General features: G+C 39.3%; 2 protein-coding genes across 11 annotated transcripts in view; both read right to left on the bottom strand.

Moving 5' to 3' along the window:
- ABCA4 (ATP binding cassette subfamily A member 4) overlaps positions 1-13,161 on the bottom strand; it is a 72,230-nt gene extending 59,069 nt beyond the window's left edge. For all 3 annotated transcript variants that reach the window (XM_042819927.1, XM_042819928.1, XM_042819929.1), the window contains exons 1-6: positions 13,112-13,161; positions 8,030-8,123; positions 4,020-4,113; positions 3,529-3,670; positions 1,462-1,601; positions 17-144 (exon numbers count right to left, since the gene is read on the bottom strand). In XM_042819927.1, coding sequence (XP_042675861.1) covers positions 17-144; positions 1,462-1,601; positions 3,529-3,670; positions 4,020-4,113; positions 8,030-8,095 — 570 coding nt within the window. In that variant the 5' untranslated portion in view covers positions 8,096-8,123; positions 13,112-13,161. The remainder of the gene's footprint in view (positions 1-16; positions 145-1,461; positions 1,602-3,528; positions 3,671-4,019; positions 4,114-8,029; positions 8,124-13,111) is intronic.
- Positions 13,162-13,949: 788 nt separating this feature from the next.
- The window catches only part of ARHGAP29 (Rho GTPase activating protein 29), a 73,176-nt gene continuing 64,996 nt past the window's right edge, over positions 13,950-22,129 (bottom strand). For 7 of the 8 annotated variants that reach the window (XM_042819712.1, XM_042819714.1, XM_042819718.1 and 4 more), the window contains 10 exons: positions 21,418-21,546; positions 21,147-21,245; positions 20,239-20,402; positions 19,789-19,977; positions 19,487-19,624; positions 17,697-17,929; positions 16,763-17,069; positions 16,570-16,678; positions 16,155-16,274; positions 13,950-15,775 (listed from right to left, as the gene is read on the bottom strand). In XM_042819712.1, the coding sequence (XP_042675646.1) occupies positions 14,931-15,775; positions 16,155-16,274; positions 16,570-16,678; positions 16,763-17,069; positions 17,697-17,929; positions 19,487-19,624; positions 19,789-19,977; positions 20,239-20,402; positions 21,147-21,245; positions 21,418-21,546 (2,333 nt within the window). In that variant the 3' untranslated portion in view covers positions 13,950-14,930. The remainder of the gene's footprint in view (positions 15,776-16,154; positions 16,275-16,569; positions 16,679-16,762; positions 17,070-17,696; positions 17,930-19,486; positions 19,625-19,788; positions 19,978-20,238; positions 20,403-21,146; positions 21,246-21,417; positions 21,547-22,129) is intronic. The other variant, XM_042819713.1, reaches the window with a different exon arrangement.

Genomic DNA, 22,129 nt, shown 5'->3' with positions numbered 1-22,129 from the left:
TTTGTATTCCACCCACCTGTTCAGGGCGCACTTGAGCATTAACAAGCTGGAAAACAACTGCATCAGGAAGGCCAAGGTTTTCCAGTAAGAAGGAAGTGAGAGTCTCCCCATCTTTCAAAATGTCTAGAATTCTTATTCCTCTTCCTGGATGAAGAAAAGAGTACAGGGATAAGTGAAATGCCAGATAAAGGATGTTAAAGAGCATCTCAAATCCTAGTTTAAACCTGCAAATATTATGTATTTTGGCTCACCAGTGACTAATGGGGTCCAAAACTACTTTTAAAATTCAAAATAATTTTAATATTTTGCTAGAGAATGCTGGAGAACGAGTATTAAGAAAATACTCACTGCTAGAACTCTCTACATCTGATTTCTCAAAGATGCTTCAGAGTAGGACTTCAGAAATAGAAGTACTGATAGCATCCCTAATGGCATTTGAAAGCCTCTGCCTTTTTTCTGCTTTATTTCACATGTTCAGATCGAAGCATGCTATTATTGTTAGTGTTACACTCCCTTCTGCTGGGCCTTGTGTAAATAATTTCAATCAGCCCTTTACACTTACATTAGTTTATCATTTACTGTTGATAATTTTATCTATTTAACCCGATTTTACAGTTTTTGCAAAAACAGCCCCTTAAAAACCTTTCACAAGCAAAACTTCTTATTTTCCTTTGAGAAGCAATTGCTGCTCCATGTATCCATTCAAGCAGTAAACGCTGAAAACATTATCAAGTGCCTGTCTCTTGTGTTTTCTCTGATGCCCTTCCTGGTACCTAGGCACAGGGGAAGGAGAGGGGGGAGAGTGGGTCCAGAAAGGAGGATTCAAGAGGTGAATCTGGTTTAAGGAATCAAGAAAAGGAGCAGTCTTCGTTCTGGCATCTGGTAATTTTTCATTTTTCAGCACTGCAACTGTAATATTCTGTTAAGGATTTTTACAGGCAATGATAGAAAGCAATGCATACACACACAGAACACATATAGTTAATTACACAGAACATTTTCCTATACAGATACAAGTGGCTATTCACAGTTTGTTACTTTTGCTCTGGAACCAATTTTTTTTTAATTTAATTGCACACATTAAAAATAGTTTCCAAAACAACATTAACTTTGTATTTCATAGGAATTGGGAGCAATGTGCTATTTTCTGGTTGCTAAGTATATACAGGATGCAAAGACAAACCCCTCAAACTACGGGGTCTGATCTTTTAGCAAACCCATCGCTCTTCATGCTTTTCTGACATGAAGCCAGATGATTCTCTCTCAAATGTTTTTTTTTTGTTGTTCTTTTTTTTTTAAAGCCACTAGTTAATGAATTTTTGGTTACCTTCTCAAACAGTAAGAATAGTCACAGTCAAATGTGAAACACATTAAGTTATTGTTAGTCCCTGCATAGTAATTACTAGATGGATTTCGTAAGGCAAAATTCAGTGGTCTAAAGGACACATAGAAAACAATTACCTGCAATTCTTTCAGGATTTGTTCTCATTGTTTCCATAAACTGAGTCATAATGATCAGTTCTTCCCAGACTCTGCCAAGGTCATGGATTTCAGGGGCTTCCAGTAAGAGCTCCTGAGCATCTTTATATACTCTTGCAAGACTGAAAGAAGAAATAAGCAACCAGTGATAATTTAAGACTGATGACTATTATGAACACTTCATATATATACTTTCAAATTTTACTTTTTCTGTGGTAGGGATGAGGAGAAAAAGTTAATTTATCTTCATCCTTGAAACTCAAAGCTCAATTTTCTGGTTACAAGAAAGTACTTTCAGTGAATTCAGTTAGATATGGGAATCCACATGGTTCAGAAGGCTACTTGTGTGGCACAAGGCTGGCCTCTCCTACGCTTACATTACCACACACTTTTGGGGAGACCGGACCTTCCCATACAGCACTCCATATTTGTCGTGCAAATATGCTCCAGTTATGACTAAAGATCAGCTTTGGCAGTTAAATGGTCCACACAGCCCTGCTCAGCTGGATAAGTGACATAAAATCACCAGATAAAGAATCCTCCTCCCTCTCTCAGTTCAGACCCTTCTAATGTGGTAGTAGCTTTTTAAGTCCTTTCTTTAAGTACAATGAAGTACATTTCTTCTAGAAGTGGGAGAACAGCAGTGCCCAGTTTTACCAAAGGCAGCTGTTCTGGGTTAAGACATACATTTCAAGCAAAGATGCAGTCAGGTCCCGTGTTCATAAACAAGTATGAAAAAAATCTTATTAGGAGCAGAGGTGGTTAAGCACATCTAGGAACTAAATGTCACAGGCTTCTTTTCCTTCTGCTGTAAAACAGAGACAGAATTTGAACTAATACCTGTTAAGAAGCACTGCATTTCTTTAACAGTTATGCTTTCCATATATGGAATGGTAAGTCCCAGTCCTCAAGACTTTTTTAGCTTACAGGAAACAGCAAACAGGAAGGACAAAATTCTTTCAGAAAACACAATGTATTTGCTTCCTTTGTAATGCGCTGAATTTATTCTGACTCACAAAGGGACAGTTCACTCTGCAATAAGCAACTGAAAAAAGCCAGAATATATACATAAAACAAATTTTATCTTCACTGTGTGACTGGCTGTACCCTCGAAAAGCTCAGTTGATTATTTTAAATCCTGTTCACTAGGAACAAAACACAAAAATCTAATTTAACATCAAGCCACGGAATTAAATGCTAGCGGAGCTTCGATAGCACAGCATTGCTAACTCACTGGATGCTCAAAAGGGAGATTTGGAATTATTTTTTTCCTAACGAGTTTTCACTCTAAGAGTCTTTGTCCACTGTATGCTGCCTCTCACAACTCAGCTACAACCAACAAGGCAACAAAGCATTCCCACAGCCCTTTTTCATCAACAGTCCAGAAATCTCCCATTCTCCTGTCTTATTACTTACCTTAGTATCTGAAAGGTACTGTGCTGGTTAAAATCTCTCAAACGTTTAGCCAGAACAAGTGCTATATGAGAAGTGGTAGAGCAGACTATCTCTTGCTGCTACTTCATGAAAGCCCTCATTCAGGGGTAACAGCTTAACTCACGAGAAAAGAAAGCTTAGAAGCTTCGTACTCAGAAATATTTATCTTGAAACAGTCAATGAACAGCAGGCAATAAAAAAGATGATTTTATCATATGAATACACGTTCTGCAGAGACTAGTGAAACTAAATTCCTTTGAAAAAGGCATCAACCAACCACCATGAGCTCCATTCTGACATTGTTGATCACTGTTGGAATGAAACTGACTTGCTAGAACAGATTTTTTTTTTGTTTTTTTTTGTCTTTTAGTAGTTGCATCCTGTTGTCCTAAGTGCTCCCCTTTCCTCTTTTGCTTGCAACACAGAACAATTCTATAAACTATCCTCAGTACACTGAAGGATCAATCTAGGCAGGATGAAGATACTTCATCCTTTCTCCTCATATCACCCACTAAGTGCCAACAGGTTCAATAGGTGTCAAGGGCAAGCTATCAGCAATTGCTTAGCAGGCCTGCATTATGGCAACCCCCATTTTAGACACAGAGCTCTGCTTACATGGAATTGTTGTAGTTGGACACAACACCTGGACTCTCTCCACGGGTTGGGCTGCGGAAACAAGGATTGTTCATGTTACAGAAGATGCCCTGTAACCATGGCAGCGTTCCTGCGGATGGCATCGCCTTGTTTGGGAAGTGACCTGGAATATGGAAAAAAAAAAAAAGTGTCTTTTCTGATGCAGTCTGTGTGAATCTTAATACTATTATGGGCTCAACGTATTTGTCAACAACAAAATTATAGCTACCTACAACTTGAAAGAATCTTGAGACCTTATGTTAAATCCAATCATAAAGTATCTCAGGAGAACTCAAGCTTTTATTTCACTCATAATTAATTCTCCCGATACGTGGCTATAAATAACTAAAATGCTTGCAGCAGAGCTTGTCTTTTTGCCATTAGAGAATAACACTCAGCAAACAGGCCCAGTGCACCTGTCCGAGATGTCCTAGGCATTATCTAGCACAAGACAGAGTATTAAAATGTCTTACATTCATGTTGGCGATACAGTGGATTAGCTTTCCTCAGCCAGACCAGGGCAAGAAATAATGACAGAGGCCATATAAGCTCCACCAGAATACGAAGCTGGAAAAAAAAAAAAAATCTATTCAAAACAAATTTTACAGATAAATCCTGCAGACAGTCACTACAGATTAGAGAGCTGAGGCCTTTTACCATAGTGGCAATACCCAGTGCAGCATGTGCCCATGGTTATCCTTTCCTATTCCACCACTTTGAAAGGACACTCAGAAAAGGCTAGGATTTCATCAGAACCCTGTGAAGCATCAGCATCAACTCAGTGGCTTTCTCACATCTACTAAAAAAGTGTTTAAGGATACTGACTGTGATAAAAAGACATAGACAGTAATAAGCTGCCAGGCAGACTAGATGTAGATCTAAATAGTTCTTTCACAACATGGACGACTCTAAAAATACAGTAAAACAAGCTGTGATGCAGTAGGTAAATAGGGATTTTATCCATGCTTTTTGCACTGTTGTCCTCAGTAGTAGGCTTCTGGCACAGTGTAGAGACTTTTGCAGAAGGCTACATTTCTTAATCGTTACTTTTGCCTCTTTTCAACACCACTCCAACATTATATTTATTTTCCAATACTGGTGGAAATGTATATATTGAAATCAAGTGTCTTATTCAACAATGTGTAATTGCCCATCCAAGGCCACTTTATTGACCAGGTCTCTGAATACATGTAGATGTCACTTGATAGCCATGATGAAAAAGCCAACAGCACTACTTCACTACAGAGCAACATCCTGCCTGGATTTTCAGGCTGTTTCCTCCACTCCTGTTTTTCAGTTCTGTTGTCTCTGTGTTTTGGCAGGGGTTTGAAACTGCAATCCTTTGATCTTGTGACACAGGCTTTGGGCTCTCGGAATCAGCTATGGGCTTCTTGTGTGCATTTACATGGCACTTTTTTCCTCACCCTACAAGACAAACTCTTTCCAAAGCTGGGTTGTAGTACAGGCGGCAGGAAGACCCTCACTGCTTCCTTTCCTTTACTCTCTCTTCCACCATCAGATACACAATATGCAACAGTAATGCATACAGCAGCAGGATAAAAAATGGGTCACACACGAACGTGGGTTTTGTTGCTTGTTTTTCTCCCTTTTTCAGACTGAGGCACGCAGGGCAAAAGGTACTCCACAGAACAACTAAGAACAGGATTTTGAAGCTGTCCTACTTTTTCCACTGTAACTCTAATAGCTTCAATTAAGACCAGCTATGATTTTAGCAAAAAAAAAAGTAGAAAGATTTACACCAGGCAACTGTTTCCTACTTCACACTTTGTCTCAAGGTTGTTTTTTGTTTGCTTGTTTTAAACAAACAGAAAAGAAACACAGAAAATCCCATCACGTAAGAAGTTACGATGCCTCATATTTTTAAAGTCAGACAAAATCTTGGTAGCAGTAAAGGGCAGATGACCAAATTATTAGCCTAGGAAGTCTGCCACTGCACAGCTGTACAGTATTATAAGCCGTTCTCGATACCAAGTGTGTCCACAGGGTCTGATTAGCACCAACATAACCAGTAAACATGACATTTGGGACAAGCACTGTGCAAATCAACTCAAGAGAGATAAGAACTGGAGAAGATTACTCAGTTGTTTTTGTTGCAGGTAAAACTGGGTTATTGCTCAGAAGGTGGATCTTGCTCCATTCACATGAAACACAAAATCCTCAGACTTGAATTCAGTATTACCTTCTCTCTGAGCTAACTAGCTAGGGTGGGACTGAAGGCTAAAGCAAAAGGAAAGCTTCCATTCAAGTTGGTAAACAGTGTGTTGTGTGATGAGGACAGATAAAGAGCTGTTGGCCTTCTGATACTTTCCTGTAGTTCTTTTCTTGAAGTCGTACAGCTACCTCAGTACCCACTAGGAAGGCTTAGAGAACAGTCCATAACCCCACAGAATCATGAGATAAAGAGCAGAAATCCTAGCAATACACACAGAGGCATGTAATACCCACATGGACCTGCGATGGATCAAGCTCAGTCGTGATTCTATATCTCTGATGAGGCTAAATTGGCTGCAGATCATCTGTTAACTGTGAGGAACCCTTTCCTCTTGTGAATTAGGGTAAATGGTGAACTATGGTAAAAGATTGGGCGTGCCTCCCAGTTTATGGTACTGCACGATGGTTGCCTAAAGCAAGGCTCATTTTCCCAAAACACATTCTTGTAGCTGCTTCTGATGTTACAGATTTTTGTTTTGGCTACCTTGTTTGTCTGAGTGGACAAATAAGCAAGTAGGTTTGTATAAGCAAAAAACAGAATAATTTTTACTGACTCAATTTTAAAATTGTTTTGCCCTTCAGAGAAGAGAACATATTCCTTTACACTTAAAAGCTAGGAATGATCAGCACAGAAAGGGACCTCCGGTAACACCTAGAAATTACAAGGCTAGCAGTTTTGAAATTTCTATAGGAAAAACATAATTAAGAAAAAAAAATCCAAAACACAGCTAATAATTCTAAATGAAATGTCTGTATAGGTTTGCTAAAATCAAATAATATTTCACACATTGAAAACACTGAGTGCAAAGAACCATTTGCAAAAAATTAAAAAACTATGTTTCAGTTCTCTCAGCATAAACACACAAAGATCAGAAACACGTGGATTTTCTTTTGTTGGGGTGCACGTTTTTCTGAACTTGAGAGTCAAGCTATGACAACTCCTTGGCCATCAGTAATTAGTCTAGTTTTGCAAAGGTGTCCTTATACCTGCTGTAATTTAGGTTAAGAATGGATTGGCGAATTTCATTCCGCATTAAAACACAAGTTGTCAATGTTGCATGCATCAGCTTTAGCTCATAATGCAAACTGTGAGACAAAGTCTGCAGGGAAGATATGAAAGAATGCACATTCAATTTGTCAGTGGAAAAAAAGAATCAGATAACCCTTTGACCCTGTAACTTTCAGCCTGAGTCACTGGGAATGTCTTTAAAACTTATGGAAGTGAACAAAACAGCAACTGCAGTTTTACACGATAACATTTTCGGTATTTAATATCAATCAAAATCAAGCAAGCAATCACCTAAGTGTGAACAAGAAAATGGTTTGGAAAGTGGACTGTCTCAGCTCCATCAGCAAAATAGCTATAACTGTTAGAGGGAGATTCCATCCGATTTTGACCAAGAACTGAAACAGCTCTGGATAAATTTTTTGTTACAGCTCCCAAAATATGATGGCACAGAAGAAAGTGACGTCAGCATAATTAACCATTTCACCTCTTCCCCTGACTCATTCTGGCACTGCTGATCTTTGTTATCAAAGCAGAACAATCCCCTTGACTGCTCCAGCTGCACACATGACCAAGTGCTCTCCTTTATTATTTTCAGTTTGAAATGAGTGGACTTTCTGTATAGGAGCTCATAGGAAGCTTTCCCTGAAAATTACCTTAACGGAAGTAGTCACTGTATATTTGAGTGTATCAGAGGACCAAGACCCTTTCTGGAGGCTTTGACTAAGAAAATTTGGCTAAGAAAAAGAAGAAAGAATGAAATATGGTAGAAAGTTATAGAAAAATCTGCTCTGAGTTTCACAAGATCTAGAAGGATTTGAAAGGATTCAAAATACTTCTGACTTTCAATTTATTTATCATGCTATTCAAGCATATTAAAAATAAACAATTTCATGTGAGTGTCAGACTCTAACTAGATTCACATGTGGGAGCAGTTGGGCATGAGGAGCAAATCTGAAATTAGGAATCAAGTCTCCCTGAGCTGAGCAGCACCCACAGCATTTTCCCAACCTGACAAACTATTATTGCCCACAACTATTCCCCTTGTATGTTGTCCTATTTAAACAAACAAACATTTCTCTATGCTTGGTGGGTTAAAAACGACCTTGTAAACTGTACCAAACAAGATCCCAGACTTATCTGATGGAGGAATTGGTTGCTTTTCTAGGCTGACAGATGTTCCACTAGTCAGTTCATCCAAGGGTCTGCACGCCCAAAGCCGAAGTCCAGTAACAAAATTTTTACCTTTTGCCTTTTTCGGAGGATCCAGTTCTTCCAGAGTAGAAGTCTGATTTGCCTTAGGAAGCTCATGCTTCTGTATCAGCTGTCCCTGGTTAATCTACAATAAAGGACGCATCAACATTTTTTCAGCCACCACTTCAAACTGAAAAAAATAACAGTTTTCTGTTCTTATTTTAAGACTGTGTTATCATAGAAATTGGTTCCTGTCATTATCCGCTTCATTTCATTTTGCACTTGATACACTATTATACATAAAAAACCTCTGCCTTTCCTTTGTTTGGAGACTGTTTCCTGCAGCACATTTTATCAGCATCAAAAAGCAGGACATAAGAAAAGCATTTCTTTCAAACAAAAAAGTGCCACTTGCACTGTCCAGGGACTTGCAAGTAATGCAAGCAATTAACTGTTGGATCAGTTATCAGATTAAATCAGTGCTTTCAAACTAATTTTCCAAAGAAAAGATGAACCGAACATTAGTGTAACATTAAAAACTAGCTATGATAACAGAGCAGAATCAGACTTTCTATTTAGGCACTGTAAATGTGTAGTGACTAGCACGGCTTGGAATGGATTTTACATAGACAAATTAATTTTGCTGCAAAGAAACGCAACAAAACCAACAAAAAATATACCCCATGATCTCAGATTGATGTACTTTCAAATAAAAAAACTACCGGAACACTTTAATGGTGATTTGACTGAACACAAATCATTGTATGATCTGTTTTCTAGCCTCATGCCATATTTTCATCACCACACATTTTACCTTCAAAAGGAAAAAGAGAACTGGACATATAAGTCAAAACAGGTGCCTTTCAAACACAGGGACCTGTTTTAAAACAAAGAAACCATTTAAACTTGCTCTATATATCAACTTCATACTCACAGCTGCCTTCTGGGATTTAAATGATTAGAGAGTAGTTTTTTCTTGAATGGTGAGTGATTGAGAGCAAGTGGAAAAGGAGATGCAAGTTAGACATTAGAAGACTCTTCGTAATGACAATAATTATGATAAAAACCTGATTGCTGGAAGTTACCCAGGTTCTCTATCAAGAACTGCACAGACAAGACTGCTCTAGATTTGATGGTTTGTTGAGACAATCTTGTCACTCTTCTAGAATTTTTTTTAAATACCTATTAAGTGGGAGAGATTTTGTTTGGTTTTAAGAGGCAAGGCTTGGATAGCACATCAGAATACACTGGCCTAATCTTTCAACATAATATTAGTTGACACAGAAAATGGTAATATTTCTTTGACAATTACAGAAAATCATCTCAGGTGCACATTTTAATCATCCAGGAAGGGGGAGGACAGCACTGGGGAGGACTGGCTTGAGTCCTTACTAACCTTACCGGAAAAGTTCCCAAACAGCATGAAGATCTCTTCTGGCATACTGAGCATGTAAAAGGTCTGGATCAGGATATCTGAGACCCTGCTTAGCTACAGTTGGCTGTGTTGCTTACTGGGGATCAAATAACAAGACATCAAGTCTACAGAAAAAAACTGAACATATGTAAAACTGACGGTGACAGAAGTTGCAGCATTTTCTATGTTTTGTAGGCCAACCATTTCATGCAGTTTTCAGGGTCACTCCAATTGTAATGATTCAAGTTCCACAGGGAATGAGATTAGTTACAAAATACAACTGCCGTTCCAGAAAGTAAATAGATTAACGCTTGCTGGTTTGAAGGCGGCACTCCTTGCTCTGGTGCAACTCGAGGCCATTCTCTCCAGTCTTATTTCTGTCTTATTACCCAGAAAAAGAGGCCGACTCCCAGCTCACCACAGCTTCCTTGCAGGGAGTTGCAGGGAGCAATAAGCTCTCTCCTGAGCCTCCTCTTCTCCAAACCAACCAATCCCAGTCCCCTCAGCTGTTCCTCCTAAGACTTGTGCTCCACACCCCTCTGCCATCTTCCTCAGAGCTGACACTAGGAAACCAGATCGATCACTTGATTCTTGCATGTGGACTAAAGACAGAAAAAACTAAAATTTAGACACTAGCGTTCACCTTTTTTCCCTCTCATGCTCATTCATTGAGGAAAAGCACATCACACTCTTTGGACACTCACCCAGTCCAGAACATTTCTGAGAACTTAACTGTTGGAAGGGCTTAGAGTCCAGGAAAAAAAGACTGGCTGAGCTTGAAGACAAGACTCTGGCACTGATGTTGTTTACAGCAGCTCCTGCACCTGAACAGACTGATGCCTTCTAAGAACATTCTCATTTGGAAACGATCCTATATTTGACTGCAGGCAGCTCCAGAGACCACCTTGCTATTGCCATTAAAGTGGCACCTGCAGCTCCTTAGGAGTTCCCACTGAGGTTCTCTTTGCTGAGCTGTGGACTATGGGCAGTCAGACAGCCCCCTGATGCTTTCACATTACACTCAGGACTCTTAAACCTGTTGCTGTTCTCAAGAATGAATCCTACAGTTAAATAAATGAAACAGTTTTTTTTCCAGCTCCTCTTACCCTTTTCTAAACCCCAGACACTGCAATCTTTGTACAACTGCTGTGAAAGAAAAAGCAAGCCTTCATGTCAAGGCCATACAATCTGCCAATGGCCTGGCATCTCCACTTCCTCTCGGCTCATTAATGAACTATCCAATATGTTTTTTCAATCTCACGGAGAGATTTCCTCATAGCGCAGTCTGTTAGCTCATGTTCCTATGCTGTTTTTAATGTATAACATACCTGTATTATCTTCTAACTTCCAGTCTTACAGTTCGCAAAAAGAACAATTGCAATGTAAGGCCATAAATGGGATTAGAATTGCCAGACAGAATGCCTGGTAACACTTGCCCTAGAAAATCTAGATTTTTCTGATAAACTTCAGATTCTGTAGCAAAACAGTAAATAACGAGTGACTCATTTCCAAGCCAGAAATATTCTTTCCTAACTGGGCATCACTCAAGAGGACTAACATAGAAATGTATTGTCAGGGTTTAACTCTACTAATTTATGTAGAATAAAACACTACAACGAAGTAATGGAGGAGGTCCATGATAAAGATAGTACCTAGAAACAGTGCACTGAGAGCTCCACATGGGCTCAGCTTCTGAAGTGATTAGTCATGGTGTGGATACATCTTCATTCTTAAAGGCAGCAGCATTCTGCCCACAAGATCAGTGATGGCTTGAAACAACTGCAATTAGGAACAGCACAGGCATTTAGAAGAAATTCAGTTACAAAAAAATGAAGTTTAACAGTAAAGATATTAATGCCTCTCCTAAAAACTAGAAAAACCTCCACACTTGTGAACTTACTCAGCTTTTCAGAAGGTAATGCAAATCAAGACTGTTAGTATTTAGAATGGCACACGCTTGCTGCCCGAAGATAACAGGTTTAAGGGATGTGATTTATGCCCATGGCATATATAAATCTGTTCTACTAATTCTGCTTTCACAGGAACTGGCTCTCCTTCCTGGGGGCTCGGTGTGGGGATCTACAAAAACAACTTGTTCCTATCAGCACTGAACTGTAGGAAGATTCTTTCAAATTCCCAAGTGCAGTTAAAAAAATAAAAAATCCATTTACTCTCTGGCTTCCTTTATTTTTTTCCTAACAGTTAATGTTGTAGAGCGCTACAGTGTACTACACATTATACTCTATAGCATTCCATCCTATGGAATACTTATACAGAGAAGTGAATAAATAGTTGTGTGCACATAGAGAGAACTGCATCTACACAGACAGGGTGGAGTCTTCTGACTTAAGTTCTGCATTCAGTTATCCTAAATTCCTGTGGAAAACCCAAGTGAAAAGTTTCTCAGATTTTTTCCTGATGTGTTTCAGATAAGATGTGACTTGAAGGACAAGAACATGCAGTTGTGTCAAGTAGGTCAATTTCTTGTTATGGTAGCTAGTGAAAGAATTATAGAAAAGAGAGAGAAAGGGAAGTGAGTGGTGACACTTGAACAGATGGCAAAGAACAAGATGCACAGAAATCAGTGTACAGAAAATGGAAGAAAATGTACTGCTCATAAGGTTGCAGACAGAATGACTTCAGAAGCACTGGCAAGAAATCAGAGAAAAGCCACTTAAACTTCCTTTTGAAAGACACGCATTTCTAAGAATCAAAGATGATAAGAATCTAACAAAGATTCCTCTCGATTTCAAAACAAGCAAATGTGGCACCTTAAATAAGTCCTGTGACACGCAGGCTTAGCAGTGGACTAATTACCCCTATCTACGCAAGGCGTACCATGGTTAAACACACAGCATACCAGGCACAAACTTGGCAGGAATGCTTTCTACATCTGCCATAAGCCGATTTACTCACATAGGCACTCAGCTACCAAGCAGGAGCTGAGGAGGGAGATTTTTTCCCTCACATTCACCCTTCTCAAATACTTCATGTTTTGCAAGATTTAGGATGGATTTTTCTTCCATCTGTGAGAATTATTTCAAGGATTCCATCCAATTTCTATTGGAAATTGAACTCATATCCCTTTACAAAGAGGAAGTGCAGATATAAACCTTAGTTCTATAGCCTCCTGCTGTGCGATGTATTTCCACGTTGACATGTTTAAATAAAACAGCATTAGTTGTAAGTATCAGAACTTCCCTACTTCGCTAATGCAAAATAGAAGTGACTTGTCCCTTTTTCCCAACACAATTAGTCTGCCTCCACTGACAAGCATGATGGCCTGACAGAAGCACATCTGCAGAGCAGAACAGCAAGAGCTCACAGCCCAGTGCCCAGATGTGATGCCTGCACGTAACTTCAGGTGAGCTCCTGAAAGCAGAATGAAGGCACATGAACGGCTGCAGCACATCGGGCACTGCCACAGCACATCTCAGTGCAGCCTCCTCCCAACCCAGTCAGGTTTGCATGCTCTGGGATCCCTGTACTGTGAACCACGGTAGCGTGTAGAGGAGTCACTTTAAAAAAATATAAACATGACCTAAACTAAAATACAGCAAATGCACACTAGCAGCATTTACAGGACATTTCTTGTAAGCTTTCAGATGACCCATTCAGGCCTCTACTACAAAAGCCAATTAATTCACGGATCTGCAAGCATAACAAGGACTTCTTAAATACAAGCAACAAGAACTGGGAACTTCACCTCCAAAGCTTACCTCATGTGCGAGCAGTGCTGAAGAGCAAGGTTTCTGAAGGAACGTCCAGCTCCGCTGCAAAGAAAGCCGCGCTGCAGGTGCCGACTGACACCGCTCAGCATAAGGAGCTTGCCTTAATCCTGCGCTCCGTGCACAACAGCGCAACCCACAACTTTCAGTTCCTGAATAAAAATCCTCCCTCTCTGTTGGGATGAGCACGACGCCCTCTCTCCTCACAAGCTGATACTCCCTAAGATTTTTCCTCAGATGCAAACAACAATTGCCTTTGGAAAGATGCCGTCAGAAGGGCAGCTCCGGCCGCTTTAGGGGCCCCGCTAAACAAACAGCCGTCACCACTAATTAGGTCAGGGAATTACGGAGATTGTGCTCTGCCAAAGCTTTAAGAGGGATGAGGCAGTGCGGTACAACTTCAGAAAATCTCATTACCGAGCAAACGCGGCGCAGGAAGGTTCGCGAAGGCAGCCGCGGGGGTCGCTCACACCGCACCTCGCAGACTGAGTCGCAGCAATTAGTCGCGCAGAGGCGATTCGAAACAACACGTGGAGAAATTTGCATCAGAACCAACACGAACTGGGGGCCATCAGAAACACTTCCTGTCGGTCAAAAGGAAAGCCGACGTCCTTTCCGCGAGGCTCCCGGCCCTCACGCCGCGCGCCCCCTCAGGCGCGCTGCGCGCGGGCAGGAAGGGCCTCACCGCGCCTTCGCAGCACAGCCTTACGGCGGGGTCAACAACTGCCAGAAGTCTCGTCCTGAGGAGGTACTTACCATCGCAAAGGACAGCGGTCCGTGTTTCAGTCAATTAGAAGGTACCCAGATAGAGAAACCAGAGCCACTGAACTGTTAACAAGTTAATATATTTCAAAGCAAATACAACAGTGTACACGTAAAAACCATTTCATACACAGTGGAAACCATTAAATGCACCTACTGCTGTAGGTTTTTGGTTATTTTCAGGTTTTTTGCTGAAACTTGGAAGCCGCGCTCTTCATTTCAGTTGCACCAGGTTAAGGCGAAACTGATCTATAGCAAGCAAACCACCGCCGTTCCAGTCCGCTGCGAAAGACAGCACCGCTGCAACTCAGTCTCCCCACAAGGGCACCCATAAAAAGGACTGTGCACATTTGTCCCACTCACTAAGCTACACAAGAAATCCCAGATGTGGCTCAATTGCTGCTTCTGAATGGTGAAGCTCAGTAAGTGCATCCTTGCTGTACAACAACAAAAAATTAAAGTGACAACATAGAGAACTGGCAACAGATAACCACATTCGCCTAAATATACACATATGATACATAATAATGGGCCATGCTGGCCAGCATGTAAGTCTGTTCAGGAGCAAAGCCTTAATTGCACAGATTAAAAAACTGAACAAATGCTTTTATAGAGTAAAGCACAAGCTTTGGTTTATGCTTAGACATTGAATACCAGCCCTTCAAATTTTATTAATAACATCTATTATGAAAAATAGGTCATTTCATTGCTACATGTGATAGTCATTCCTCTATAGTTAAGCACTTCATTCCATACAATGAAACAGAGCGCTGTGTATCTTACTCAATGAATAAATTTGCTGTATCTAGACACGGGATGCAATAAATCTTCATGAAAATCCACTGAATTACAAGAAAAAATTTGACTCATTACCATCACAATTCCACACCTCTTCCCCCCCACTTTTAAAAGGCAGCATATATAAAAAAATAACTCCCATATGGCACAAAAGTAGGATTCTCAAGGGAAAGCAAAGGATAAAGGGTCAGAGCGAAGTTTTCCCTGGCAAGATCAACACATTGTATTCAGTCCAAAAGGCATTTGCACCCTATACAAAGTGAGCTTCCCTGTGTTCTAGCTCTTGGATCCTTTTTGGCCTTAGTCTCTGGTAAGCAGGCTTTAGATCTGTGGAGTGAGTATCCTCTGAGCCAGTTTGTTGTTCACTTGTGCTTTGTCCAGGATTGCCCAATGGAAGCGCAGAGCTCCTAGCCAATTTCACAGTATCCTGCTGAAGCACAGAGCTAACACTGGTTGATGCACAAGCTTTCGCTTGTTCTACTGAACTCTTTTCACTTTGTTTGGATTTGTTAGAAGGTGGTTTATAAAATGTCCCTGGGGGTGGCTGCAGTGTTCTTGGTGCCCTGAAGGCAGCAAGAGGATGGGCATCTGAACTGTTCCCATCTGCTGCTGTCCTTCCTGACCTGACAGAAAGAGAATATGGCTTACTAGCAAGAATGGCATTAGCTGAATTGTTACTACATGATGAAGATAAGGCACCTGCAGTTCCACTCTCAAGTGCTCGGTTCTCCTGGGGCACATTTGTCACAATCATTGCTGTCCTTGCTGTGATATCATACTGTTTATATTGTTTGTCCCAGGTTTTTTGCAGCATCTGAGTGTCACAACAAGAAAGTCTGCAGAATGTATTGACAGCGGGGAGTGCCTTAACCTCTGAAACTTCTTCAATAGTAGGGCTTCTGCCAAGCTTTTCTGGACTTACAGCTCCTGCATTTCGTGAATTTCTCTCATTCAAAACACAAGGAGGAAGTATTCGGTCTACAGGTAAGCTCACGGGACGAATAGCTGGTTTTGTCCTTGGAACCCGCAATGGAACTTTGGTAATTTGACGATTAGGTTTTGCAGGAAATAAGTTAACTTTACAGCTCTCTTCACCTGCAGAAACAAAAGAACGGCTGTCTTTTTCTGAAGCTGGATTCACAGCATTGCCTAGAAACACATACATAGATGTCATTCAAATCTTCAGGATTTTTACAAACAGAATGCAAGCTTCACCAATGACCCTTTCACAGGAGGTACAGTAATGGGATAACAGCTTTGAGGCATACCCTGTACTCATTACTAAGAGTATCCCACAATAGCCAAATATTACTACTTCTATAATGTTAAAACAGGTAATGTACAGATGTGACTAAGGAGGAAGAAATCAGAGACAGCACACTACTTTATATTATTTTTTCTTTTGCTAGTGCTTTACTATTCCTAATTATTTTTCATTTCTAAGATTTTAACACTTCCAGATTTTGCACTCTACCTGGCTCTTTGGGAGCAGAAATATGAACGTCCGAAGTGTTGGAAGCTGATGATCCTAGTAGAGAATTACTCTTTCCAGAGCCCTCTGATTTAGCTCCACCAAGTTGCAGCGACACATGTTCTGGAGGACACAATAGTCAAAACACATTAATTACTCAACATTGGTTCATTGCATCATAGTAGATTGCAGAAACACATAGTCACCACATGTTTCTTTATTTTGTTTGAAATCACAACAACTCACTGTTGTGTTCTCTTAACAAGTACTTTAAACTGATTCTTTAAACACTTTTTTTTTTTTAAACCAAAAACCCTTAAAAAGATGTAATCTGCTTATGAAGAGCAGCAAGCACTACGATCTGAATAAACCAGGACTGCTACTTATTTACCAACTCAATACATAAAAGCCCACTAACCAGTTACAGATGTATCTACTTGTTCTTTTGCATTCTTGCTATTGTTCGATTCCAAAAGTAACCCAGTTGTTTCTGAAGCTCTGTTTTCACCTGGAGCTATTAGAACACCCTGTTAACAGAAGTCAGAGCAAAAGTAAATGAGCACAAGAGAAAAGACATTCCTCCTCAGAAAAGTACAAGAGAAGTGACTCACTTCCTTTACAGCAACAAATGACTTCCTCTGCTGCTGTGGCTCCCTCTCTTCTGCTGATAAAGCAACTCTGACTGTAATGGCATTTTCTTCAGTCTGTGATGTGCTCAGAAATGGTTGCATTGAAACATCAAATATCTTCTCATAGTATGTTATGAGCAGCTCCACCACCCGGGCCTGATACGGATAATCCACAAGTGATGATAAAGAAACTGTAGCATCTGTTTGGCGTGGCCTGATCAGAGTTGGGCCAAATATTATGCCAAGGTTGCTAGCTGACATTTTATTTTCATCAGACTGTTCTGTAACCCTGCATAAGAAGAGACGAAAAAAAACTCCAAGAATTAGAGGGTATTACTACTTCAGAAGTATTTTAGACACTAATTTTCATTTATATCTGAAGAGGCTAAAAGATGATTAAAAAAACTTAAGGTGGGTTTGGATGGGTAGCAAGCAGAATCATCATTGAAGAAAGCTCTTAACAGGAACACAGACTAAGCCCCTTCCACACAGGGTGTGGTGTTTTAAAACTTTATTTAGCATCACTAATCTATCTGGAATTTTGAGGAATTGGGAGGAGGGGTGGGAGGAAAGGGAAGGGAGATTGGGAAACAAAGACTAGAATCTAGAAATGTGATGACTCAAAGACCTACATTTAAGTTTGTTGGGTTTAAAGTATGCTTAGACAAACTATAACATTAGTTATGCTATTTTTGAAGCACCATTACATTCTCTTTTGGCATAAGGATGTAGTATATGACCAAAGAACACAACTGCAGCACACTCAAAACCACACAACTGTTTCTAGGAAAAAACAGTGGCAAGTACAAATAATGCATCTTCTACTGTCATTCAAAAGGTACAAGAGTTTCCTAATGCACACTATGCTGCATACATCAACTTTCAGCATCAACTGGCAGTTGAAGTCTTTTCTTACCTGTGCAGGTGGCCAATAAGGTACTGAAGAGTGTTATAGTTTGGTACAGGCAGTTGTTTCAGAAGATCTTTAATTTTAATGATGATTCTATTCAGCTCGATACAGATTGATTGTCTTTTCTTTGAGTTGGGGCTAGCCTGTTTAGCATCCAATTCCTCACTGACACTCTGGCTTTCTTTTGCAAGTCCAATGAACTCATTGTAAAGCCGAAATAAAATCAAGGGTTCTGGAAGCTGAAGAAACACAAACATGTCAGAAACTACTCAAGCCTGAATTTCAACTTTTATTTCTTTCCAGTTTTTCTTCAACCTTGTCTGGTCTAGTATATTCTTTTTTAGAAGATCTTTCGTTTAGTGGCTCAAACCATAGCTTATTAAAAAAAAAAAAATCTGGGTAAAGAAACTCCTTGTACTTCCTTCCATACATCTTTTGCTAGAACTTTGCTACAAGAGCTTGAAGACTGAGCACTTAACACAGGTTCAGATTTCAAGATGATTGAGGGAAGACATTACACTGCAGATACAGAACAATACGTGATAAAACACAGTATTTATTCATCTTTTCTTTGAGAATATACATGTGATATCCAGTTTGGTGCATATTCCGGTTTTCAAACTGGATTTTGGTCATATAACAGTTGTTTTTAAAAAATGATTGAAGTTTTGTCTCAGTAAAACAGCAATGTACTACAAAGTGAATATTAATAAACTAAAAAGAATTACAAAGGAAAACAAACTCAAATATAGACTGGTTATTTGCCTTGTGCCAGCTTAGAAAAAAGCAAAAAAGTTGGAAAAATAGAAAAGCTTAAAATATCAGCATTAATAATTATGTCAAATAGGTTTTAAAACAGGATTCTAAAATGTCTTGCAGGTTTTTAGCATTGTTCCTACATTTAAAATGAGCAGGTTTACCTTAAAAAAAAAAAAAAAAAAAAAAAAAAAGGACAGATTACCTACAAAGGAAGTAAAAAGACAAGAAAACATGTTAACTATTTTTAGAGTTAAGCCATATTTAAAATACAGCACAACACCTCTAACTACTCCACTAAGTCGTATATAATACGCTACCTTTTGATTTGATTAAATAGCCAGTTAATCTTTGTAGCTTTACAAAAGTACTTAATTTAACACTGATCATGGGATTGGAATGCTCCCAAGAGGGCTCGTTTTTAACAACTAGTGTCAGAGATGGGACCAAACCATGCACCTAAGGAATGTTCCTTTCAGGATCAACAAGTCTTTTGAGTGACTCAGTAATCTCACAGGGCAACATCCTAGTCATCAGATTCACAGTGATGGAAAACTTAGTCCTAAAGCTTTACATTCCCATTTTGAAACAAAAAGATGTATAGTCTCTCCATGATAAGGACATAATCAAGGCCAATATGTTTCAGTGGATCTTCACTAGCAAAATAGGGGGATGTTTTGATGTACACATGAAACACACAAATACAGCAACCAAAGTTTTAAAAGATTTGGCTTTACCACAAACAGATAAACAAAAGCTAATTCTGTAAACAGCACTGGCATTTAAGACACCTCATGCCCATATGGAATCTAGATTGTAATACCAGCTGTCAGTGATCTCACAGCTTTCTCTGCCCCTATCACATGCTCTATAAAAGAATTAAGAAACTCTACTGCAAATATACAAGGTATTCATACAGCCTTCAGTTGCAGGATTGCTAGAAGGAGTTTTTCCTGCCTGAACTGAAGAAATATGCTATATTACATTGCATATATTACATATATTACATTGATTTTCCATTTGACCTCTTAAGCACATACCTGGCGAAGATACAGCTTGAGAACATTGCTAATATCATGTGCATAAAGTTCTGAGAGCTCAACCAAATCCTTTCCATTTTCAAAAGCTTGACAAAGCTTTTCAACTCTTGATTTGGCTCCATTCACACGATAGATACCCTGAAATTTTAAAAGGCCAGCACAGATCAATTTTAATTTGATAAGCAAGCATATAACATAGATGAGATTAACAGTACAGAATTATCATCTTGAAAGGTGACTTCTTTTTGTCCCCTCCCCAAGTATTTTCATATGTTAATTTTTATGAAGAAACTTGACCATACCTTGACATTCAGTGCTCTGCTTTCAATTTCGGATGTACACTTCTTGATGATGAAAGGAATGCCATCAGGGACACTTTTAGCAGCTTGAGCAAATTCCACTCCGAACAAGTGAAGCCTTCCATGAAGTTTTTTGTGTCCACACTGAATAGCTAATGTCTCTAGACATTTCTTATGGCATGCAAGTGAACACTAAGGGGGAGAGAAAAAATACATGGTATGACACAATCTAACACCATGAGAAATATCGTTGGTGTTTGCCACTCCACATGAGGAAAAACAAAGATTTGTCATCCCCATAAGCAAACAAGAAAATTTATTAGTCAGTGAGGTCTTTGATGGTGAGAATTTTATGACCCACAAAGTCTGTACTTTCTACATAGAAAAAAAGTTTACAAAATTCTCAACTTCACATAAATTCAAAGTAGCAATTTAAAATACTTCTCAACTTACCTCCTCACATTCAGCTCCATGAAATACCACTAAGCTGTCACACTCTCTGCATTTAGACGGAGCCCTCAGCTTCCGTAGTTTGTGTGTTTGCGCTGCTTTGGACATATTTGTGTTTCTAAAAGGTCCTGGAGAATTTGCAGTTTCAGATGTCAGATCATTTAAACCTGGAAAGAACTTTGTTTCAGTCACTGTAATACCTATTAACAAGATATGCTACCTATTCTTTTTTTTTTAATTTTTTTTTTTATTTTTATTTTTTTAAGAACTGTGCTGTAGAATCACAAGGAAGCAAAAACATTGTAACAGACTGCGTAACAGATGAACTATCATATTGTCTTATATAGAAGTGGAATTAAACAGTTTTTCATTTTTAAGTATGCCAGTTTTCTCCTCTGTCATTAGCATGTGAAAATATTTGGATATTTAATTGGAGTAATTGGAGATTAGGCAACTATTCATGCAAGTTTCATTCTATCTATTTCAAAATCCTTTATTAGAATATGAAAGGTGATTACAGTTTGGCTTGTAATGTTTTGGAAGCACTTCTCAAATACACATTACAGAAGGTAAGAGTACAGTCACAGAAGAACCCATACAGATCCACAAAAAACCAACACACTAATTCTCAATCCTCTATGATAACATTAGAACAGTACCTAAAGTGTTCTAAAACACAATATCAACTGGTGCTTTTCATGACTGATCCAAGCTATCAGTAACTCTGAAAACAAAAATCCTTTGTTTTACAGATAAAAATTTAAAATTAAACTTCTTAAGAGCTCAAGCGCTGATTAAACAAATGTGCTGGTAATCACAATACATTTAGTGTATCTTTCTCAAGCTCGTTAAAAGAGAAGAATTACACTACAGCCATCTTTTGGGGAATTCAGGTACGGAAACAACATTACCACAGTCTGAAGGAGATGGTGGTTCTCTTTCATCAAGATCATCTGCAGATGACATAGTACCAGTAGAAGGCGTTCGTGGAAGTCGTCTTTTAAAATCCCCTAGAAGATGGCAGAAAAAAGTCAGGAAGCTCAAAATATCACTTCCACCCATCTGCCCATTGCCATTATAGGCTCTATCCAACATTCGCTAAATTAACAACGCATCTTCATTAATTTTAAGCAGTCCAAAGTAAAGACTTCAAAATTAGTATAGCAGTGACTGTAACTGTACCTGGGCTAGCAGATGGAGAATCCATAGATCGTGACTCACTGCTTCCCCCTGCACTTTCAGAATCACTGCACATTCCTCCACTCTGGTTTCCAACTGACCAAGATCTGAATGGCGGTGGCCCTCGCATCACTTTTAGAAATAAAATCCACCAATTACAAATGTGAAGAACAAAATGACAATCATCTTATACAAAAAATAGTTATATTCAAAATAGGAAAATACTGCTACAGTTATATGAACAGCATACATGTATCTGTAAAAACTTCGGTAAGAAAAAAATGGATTTCAAAGAACTTGATATTTATACTTTTTCAGAACGCTAAAAATCAATATAATATTTACAAAAAAATATGACTGCATTGCTGATATTTATTGAGATCATTTAATACATTGAGCTGGGAATGTTCAGCCTGGAGAAGAGGAGGCTCAGGGGAGACCTCATTGCTCTCTATAACTTCCTGAAGGGAGGTTGTAGTGAGCTGGGGGTCGGCCTCTTCTCTCGTGTCATTAGTGATAGGACCAGGGGGAATGGCTTCAAGCTACAGCAGGGGAGATTCAGGCTGGACATGAGGAAGTATTACTTTTCAGAAAGGGTGGTCAGGCATTGGAACGGACTGCCCAGGGAGGTGGTGGAGTCACCGACCCTGGGGGTGTTCAAGGAAAGACTGGATGTTGTGTTGAGGGACATGGTTTAGTAGGAGCTATTAGGAAT

This window comes from Centrocercus urophasianus, unplaced genomic scaffold, assembly GCF_019232065.1.
Source record: "Centrocercus urophasianus isolate 14NV4802_14NV808 unplaced genomic scaffold, USGS_Curo_1.0 seq_18, whole genome shotgun sequence".
Taxonomy (NCBI): Eukaryota; Metazoa; Chordata; class Aves; order Galliformes; family Phasianidae; genus Centrocercus; species Centrocercus urophasianus.
The sequence above is the reverse complement of the archived record's forward strand: the minus strand, read 5'-3'. Positions and strand labels throughout refer to the sequence as shown.